The sequence below is a fragment of the Thalassophryne amazonica genome, chromosome 2 (assembly GCF_902500255.1).
Source record: "Thalassophryne amazonica chromosome 2, fThaAma1.1, whole genome shotgun sequence".
In the NCBI taxonomy this organism is placed as follows: Eukaryota; Metazoa; Chordata; class Actinopteri; order Batrachoidiformes; family Batrachoididae; genus Thalassophryne; species Thalassophryne amazonica.
In genome coordinates this window covers 14,590,388-14,598,042 of record NC_047104.1, presented here as the reverse complement: position 1 = coordinate 14,598,042, position 7,655 = coordinate 14,590,388, and the positions used below count along the sequence as shown (strand labels likewise).

At 42.3% G+C, this 7,655-nt stretch overlaps 1 protein-coding gene across 1 annotated transcript in view; it reads left to right on the top strand.

The window, feature by feature from the left end:
• Positions 1–343: 343 nt before the first annotated feature.
• The window catches only part of vstm2b (V-set and transmembrane domain containing 2B), an 87,814-nt gene continuing 80,502 nt past the window's right edge, over positions 344–7,655 (top strand). Inside the window, exons 1-3 of the mRNA XM_034183826.1 lie at positions 344–560; positions 2,313–2,500; positions 3,167–3,196. Of these exons, the coding sequence (XP_034039717.1) occupies positions 488–560; positions 2,313–2,500; positions 3,167–3,196 (291 nt within the window). The 5' untranslated portion in view covers positions 344–487. The remainder of the gene's footprint in view (positions 561–2,312; positions 2,501–3,166; positions 3,197–7,655) is intronic.

Genomic DNA, 7,655 nt, shown 5'->3' with positions numbered 1-7,655 from the left:
CAACTAGTTTTATGGCAGAGAGGAGAGAGAGAGAGAGAGAGAGAGAGAGAGAGAGAGAGAGAGAGAGAGAGAGAGAGAGAGAGAGAGAGAGAGCTGGTTGCGCGCGCTCCTGAAGCACACCGGAGCCGCGCGGAGGATCCGGGTCACTGATGAGCGGAACCAGGTTCTGCAGCCGAGCACGGAGAACCGGTAATGTGACGGTTGTTGGATCGAAGCCCGGGGGAGCTGCAGTTCGTCAAGAAGGCGGGCTGACGATGACAGGCGGGTTCCTGAAGTTCGGTTCGTGGTCGCGCCCGGCGCCGCTGGAGAAGTGAAGGAGCCGCCGAGGATGAGCTCGTTGTTCTTTGGACTTGGAAATATGTCTGAGGCCACATTCGGATTGTGCGTGTTGCCTGGCTGATGCCGCTCCCGGATCGTGGTTCTGTGTCCGAAATTGGAGTTATTCGAGGTCAAACGAGCGTCTGATGTGCGCGCGGAGTGCGAGGACATGGGAACACCAGGAGCCTGCAGCCTCCTCTCTTACTTCATTCTCAATTCTCTCTTCATGATCTGCGCAAACGGTAAGTTCACCTCCGGTGGCTTCTCCAGACTCCAGGATCAGGTAGCTCCTGCTGCTCTGCGCCTCTCCGTCCCGGAGAAACAGAGCCATAAAGCACCCCGCACATGACGTCACACAGGGACAGAATGGCTTTGTTTTATGAGGTCACAGCAGCATATAGGCCACAGGTGCTCAGATAAAAACAGTCCACTCTATAAATCTTTAATGGGGGCTGTCAAGGTGAATTGGCGCTGGAGGACGAATGGACCATCAATCCGCACTCAGATAAGATTGCAACACTCCAGATCACGGGTCTGTTTCTGCTTCAACAATGTCAAATCCTATCGTTTTATTTAACGACTGGTTTGCAATGCTTCAAACCAGGTGAACATTGTTTTAAACTTGTAGGAAACTGACATTCAGTTATTGCTCACTGCTTTTTAAAATGGCAAAATTACAGCTCATATGAATTTAAAAAGTAGACTAAACTGCTTTGAACCAGATATTACTGTTTGATGGTTTTAAATGATTCAAAATCAACAGTAAAATGTCAAACAGGCTTTAAAATGGCCAAAACAGCCTCACACTTTTTTTTCATTACGTATTTTCATGATACCTTCACGAAATGTGTCACATTTTCGTGACTAACAAACATTTCCTAATGCCGTCACAAACTGGTGTGAGATCTGGTTAAGCCAAAGTACAGATCATCTGCATTTGGATGATGTTAAACAACAAAACTACACCAATTTAAATTGCTTTTAAACCCTTTATTTTAAGTTTTTGTTCGCTGGTTTTAAATGACTCCAATGCTAACATGTCAAACTTCTTTTCAAACCAATTGAACTGAGTTCCACGCTGGTTTGAACCAGGTAATATTATTCACTGGGTTAAAATCATTCCAAATCAACAACAAAACATCAAAATGGTTCAATTCCATTTTATTATTATTATTATTTATTATTATCCATTTTGTTATATAATCCAGTTTGGATTATATAACACGTAAAGCAACATAATGGTTTTGTCTTTGATCCTGGTTTGAACCAGATATTAGTCAGACAGCAGATATTAATCGCTGGTTTTAAATGATTTCAAACCATTAGTAAAACATCAATCTGGCTTCAACGTGGCTCAGTTTCTGATTGTCTGAGTTTGGATGTGATCAGATAACCCAAACAAACAGACTTAAGCTCCTTTAAAACCAGTTCAGTTGAGTTCCCAGCTGGTTTAAACCATCTCTTATTGCCCACTGGTTTCAAATGATTCCAAACCAGCAGCAAAATGTCAGAATGACTTTAAAATGGTTAAATGGCTGATCATCTGAACTTGGATGCTATTAAACACAGAAGTAAAGCCAGATCAATTGAATTAGCTTTGAAACCAATCCAAACATGTTTTACACTGGGCTGAACCAGTTCTGGCTTCTGGTTTGAAATGACTCTAAACCAGGTGCCTTAAAAGTGCTTCAGGTAGATTTTAAAAAGTATATTTGTCATTAAACTAATCTGAACCAATGGTGAAGTGATTTTTTACTGGATGAATCTGAGACAAACTAGTTGACAAGAAGATTTTAATATTTGACTTGTTGTCAGAAGAAGCAATTTAAAGCCACATTATTGGCTTCACATAATTTTTTAATAGTTTCTATTAATCATAAAAAACAAGAGATAAATTAAGAAGAATGTAACAGATGAAGCACTAATGTTTGGATGATTTTAGCTTTAAACTGATGTCCACTCATTGATTCTCTTTCATTCCTGCCGCACTGAAGCTGCATTTACTGAAGTCCCTAAAGATGTAAGCGTGGGGGAGGGAGAGGACGTGGAGATGCCCTGCGCCTTCAGGGCCGTCAGTGCGGCACCCATGTCTCTGGAGATCCAGTGGTGGTACCTGAAGGAGGACGTGCCTGAAGATCTGCCCCTGGAGCTGCAGATCAGCGCCCCGGCCAACAGAGCCAAGGTCAGTGTCACGCCCACGGCACCCGGACAGACCCTGGATCTGATATTCTCCACCACCTGGAATCCTTTAATCCACGTGCTCTTCTCTGTTGCATTCGATTCGATCAGCCCGTGCATGTTGAAGGTTCCGTGGGCTGAAGGAGCAACAGTTTCTAATTGCATGCTGCTGCAGTGCTGTCTCGTCTTTATGACCTTACATAAGCGGTTAGCGTGTGTGTGTGTTATGTGGCTCATGCTGCAGAGGTGGCACTTGTTGGTTATCAGGGTCATTACATTCATCTCCAGCCCTCAGCCTAAAGCCGCCATGATAGGACACTGTGGCAGGACGCAGTGGGATTTACTTTCAGCGTGACAAATCAGTCGGCGGAGGAGTCGGTGCCGCTTCCTCTGCAGTTTAAGCACATTAAAACATGCAGCAGGCAGAGTGAGCTGCAGAAAAGGAGAGAGACAGAGGTTATCAATGGTGTCTTTGAGAAATGTATGCAACCAGCTCTTTTCATGCTGTCAGCTTTCTCAGCCAAATGAAAGAAAAGCTTGTGTTATTGTTGTCAATAATGTGCACGTTTGAGCAACATCAAGCTTCATATTTTATTACTGTTTGAATTTTTTGCTATGAGTGCTTTTCATACTGGTTTCTTTCTCTTTTTTTTTTCTATTTTCCTCCCAGGTTGTACCGAGGGAAGCCACAAAAATAAGTGTAAGTGTCCATTTTCCCATAAACACACACACATTTTGTATTTTCTGCTGTGTTTTCTTATTTTTTCTTTCACTGAATAAGATCAGCATGTCTTTTAGAGTCGCACATTAATGTCTTTATTCTTTTTTCTGATCCCTTCAATCCTCCCACTGAAGTCCAACAAAAGTATCACAAATGCATTAACACTTGAAAATTCATTGTAAGGGGGATTTATTTTTAAATGAATGGCTTGACAGTGGGCTCCCACTCATACTGTGTTATTAATTAGTGTTTTAAAATCACAGAACAGAGATGTATTTTTAATTGCCAATGAATGAGCAAAAGATGTTGCCTATTTGAACTATTTATGTTGCTTCAGCAAAATTGTTGTAGTTCAGAAATAATGTCAAGGCAGCACGGTGGAGCAGTGGTTAGCATTGTTGCCTCACAGCAAGAAGGTCATGGGATCGAGTCCCACATGTGGCCAATTCTGTGTGGTGTTTGTGTGGGATTCCTGCGGGTCCTCCCACATCCAAAAACATGTAGGTTAGGTGGACTGGAAACTTTAAATTGTCTGTAGGTGCGTGTGAATGTGTTTGTTTGTCTATATGTGGCCCTTGCACAGACTGGCGTCCTGTCCAGGGTGCACCCTGCCTCACACCCTGTGACTGCTGGGATAGGCTCCAGCCCCCTGTGACCTTTAAGTGTTTAAAGATAAGTGAGTGAGAAATAATGTCAAGTCCCTTTAGCTTTGGCCTCACAGCTGTCTGCTTTTTGACCAAATGTGCAAAACTGGTTTTAATCTGCCTTTTAACATTACATTCTATGCATTTCGATGGAGTAACTCCCCTCCTTTAAACAAAATTTCATGCAAAAAACAAGATATAAATATAAACAAGATAAAAACACTAAATCCAGAGGAAATTATCTTGCTGCAGAGCTAATTTCACTTGACAAGATGAATGAATTAGGTCTAGAAAGAAGCATCCAATTCATCATAAGAAATCATCCAATTCTAGATAATGTTATGTGTCGGACGCAGCTCGGAGAACCGACCAGCGTTTGAAGGACCCAGTATGAAATAAGCAGAGCACGGTACAAAGGCTAACTGAATTTAATACATAACAGTGATACAAAATACAACAAAAGAAAGTGCGGCCTGGCGTGGTGCGCTCCCAGCAGCGCTAACGGTCCGGAGCCAGAAGCTGTTCGGACCCAAGGACCCCGCCGACACCCCCCAGGTGGCCGCAACAAACCGAGTCTGTGAAAGAAGGAACCATTATGTGAGTCCACACTCTACACACAGAGAGAACACTTAAAGGTGTACAAACAGCAAACACTTCCTGGCTTGATTACTAATCAGCTTCCCAACCTGCAGGCATGGAACATCCAGTTCACAAAACTCCACTGCAGTGGAAGCCGATACATGACTAACAAACAGCTCAATATAATAAGGTGTGAGGGACACCACATTTACTGACTGTATAAACGTTAGTCACAAAATCTAACGTACCTCAAGAAGTGTGCTGACGAGCGTGAGACCTCACCCCCTCCTCTTTCACAGACCGTGCATCAAACCCTGGACGTTCTCTGCATCCACTGATGATGAGATGGCTCCCGAGACAACGATCTCACCCGTCTGGTCACAAGGTCGAGTCTCTGGCAAATACACACTGTATACTCCAGTCTTAAATGCCACCATGTTCCAATCCATATAGATGCACCTCAGCTGTGAGTCCTGACGAGCCGCAGGTGATCAGGGTGAGGTCCTGATAACCTCAGCAACACAGCCACTCAGTCCCAAATGCAAGCCACCTGGAAGGAAAAACAAAAGACAGAAACAAAAAGGCAGCCAGGCCCCCCAGCCATACAACAGATAATTTCTTATCTAGAATTGATAATTTCTTATCTAGAATTGGATGAGAATAGATTAGAATAGGTAGAACTTTATTGATCCCTTGAGAAGACTCCCTCAGGGAAATTGAGGTTCCAGCAGCATTGTATAGCAGCACACAGGGTAAGAAGCACACAGAGTATAAAACAAAAGAAAAACAGTTTGCAATATAAATACAAATACACAATATAAATACCAGACATACTGATCAATACTGGTTTACTGGCTACTACTGGCCCTCTCATTCCCAACCTCTTATCTTCCTGTTATTCCTCCTCCCTCTGAGTGAGGAGTTGTACAGTCTGATGGCCTGAGCACTTCTAAATCTTTTTTTATGTTCGTAAGAACCAAATAATTTGCAGTGTATCAAGGTTAAAAAAAACTTTAGATTTAGAAGTGTTAGATAATTTATTATTTTAAGTGTTTGAATGCTCCTTTCTAGATTTAACAAACTTAATTCAATACATCTTGTCAAGTGAAATAGTTTGTCCATGGAGTAAGATCATTTCCCTCGGATTTAGTGTTTTTATCTTGTTTTTAGACACCCCTTTTTTGCAGTGCTGAAATGACACTTTTGACACTTCTGTGATGTTTGTCAAAGGAGTCCATATCTGAACGGATCAGACATGCCCACTGGGATGAACTGATGAAACTTACTACATGTATGCATGTATGTTACTGTGAACAAATAAAAAATAACATCATTTTTAATCACATGGCTGTTTGTTACTTCTGATTATATTTTTAAAATAATCAAACATTTCTGGTCAATTTTAAACTCTGTTACGATGTTGAAAGTCAGAACCTTTTTATACATGTATTTATTTTATTATTATGAAATATGGGGGATATAGCAGTCGGCATCTACAGCCACTCGTTTTAGCTTGTTAGCGTGATAGCTCAAGAACCAGTCATTCATATTTAGCATAAGGATGTACTTGGATGATCCCCCAACACTTTGTATTACTGATTTGTGTGGACTGGGAGGATATGTCATCTTCTGATGACTCTTGGTAAAAACTACCTTCAGAGCCCACCAGAAGACCACAGCCCACCCTTTGGTAATCACCGTGCTCAAGAAATGCCATTCTTGTCCTGGCCTGATGTGTTTAAAGTGTAAAATTAACAGCTACAACACATAATGAGAATATACTCTGTAAAAAAACAAAAAACAAAAAAAAAAACAACTCAAAAATAACCCTTGTGTGATCCCGACACCAGAAGCTACACAACAAGCAAGTAATCAAGACACCTTCACTTGTCTAAATGGACCATCCACATCTCTGTAATGATGCATTTTAGTGTTGGTGACATCATAACCTTTGTGGGCATAGTCGTGTTTGTTGTGATGGTGAAAGGGAAACTGAAATTCATTATAAATTATAAACAAAGCACAGCATATCCAGATATACACACACACAAAAAAACAGGTCAGACATTAAACCCCGCCTACCACCTCTCTGCAGCACCGTGTTCCAGCACAGCTGTCGCGCACTGCGGTGTTACCTGCACTGTAAACTCAATCAAGGTGGCAGAACTTATTTAAATTTTTCTTTTTTAACTTTCTATACTCAAAATTGACAGCTTGTGCAGCGAGGCTTCTCTGTACAGACGGGATCCTGTCAGCTCTCAGAAGTTATGAAGTCGTCTGGATCTAAAATCCACAGCCACGTGCTTTACCAGCTGCACCTGAAAGCACTGCACTTCATTCCCATGAGTGTGTACGAGGTCTGTCAATAAAGTATAGGTCCTTTTTATTTTTTTCAAAAACTATATGGATTTCATTCATATGTTTTTACGTCAGACATGCTGCAGCGGCTCACAGCCGCTGCGACACTCCGCCACAGGAAAAACACCTCCGTTGGAAGCCTTAAGGACAAGTTGGAACATGTCCAGCTGTTAAACAATTTCTCATATACTCACTCCACTGAAAGCCATCAATAGCCGCCTGGATTTTACAAATGGTTATCAACACGGAGGTGTTTTTCCTGTGCCGCCGCACCGCACCGGCTGCGTCCCGACGCGCGGACCCGTCCGCATGTCTTTCATTAAAAAAATCTCCTTTAACAGTGGAATATCCAGATAAAATGCTGAAACCGACTTCTTCTGAAACTTCTCTGTTCTCTCACAACGTCCTGGATCAATAGAGCCTGAAATGTGGAGGTTTTCAGCTTGAAACAGGCTGACGACGGCGCCTGAGAGCGCTGCACGACGTCTTGCTTCGTGGGAAGTCCTTAAAGCGACAGTATCACCTCAAAATCTCTCATCAGCCGTTAAAATTTTCACCGAAAACCAGCTTAATTTTTCGAACCGTGTCCACTTCGATGTGTCTCACAGGTTTAGAAAAAATTTTGATCAAACAAAGCGCCAGTCTCTCAGCAACTTCTCAGACAAAGGAATTCCGACGAGGGGCTGGACGACTCCTCCCACAAGGAGTGCTCACAGGCGAATGATGTCACCGACAGTCGTGGAAAAACTCACGCATGCGCACGAGGGTTCAAGCATGTCTGACGTAAAAACATGAATGAAATCCATATAGTTTTTGAAAAAAATAAAAAGGACCTATACTTTATTGACAGACCTCGT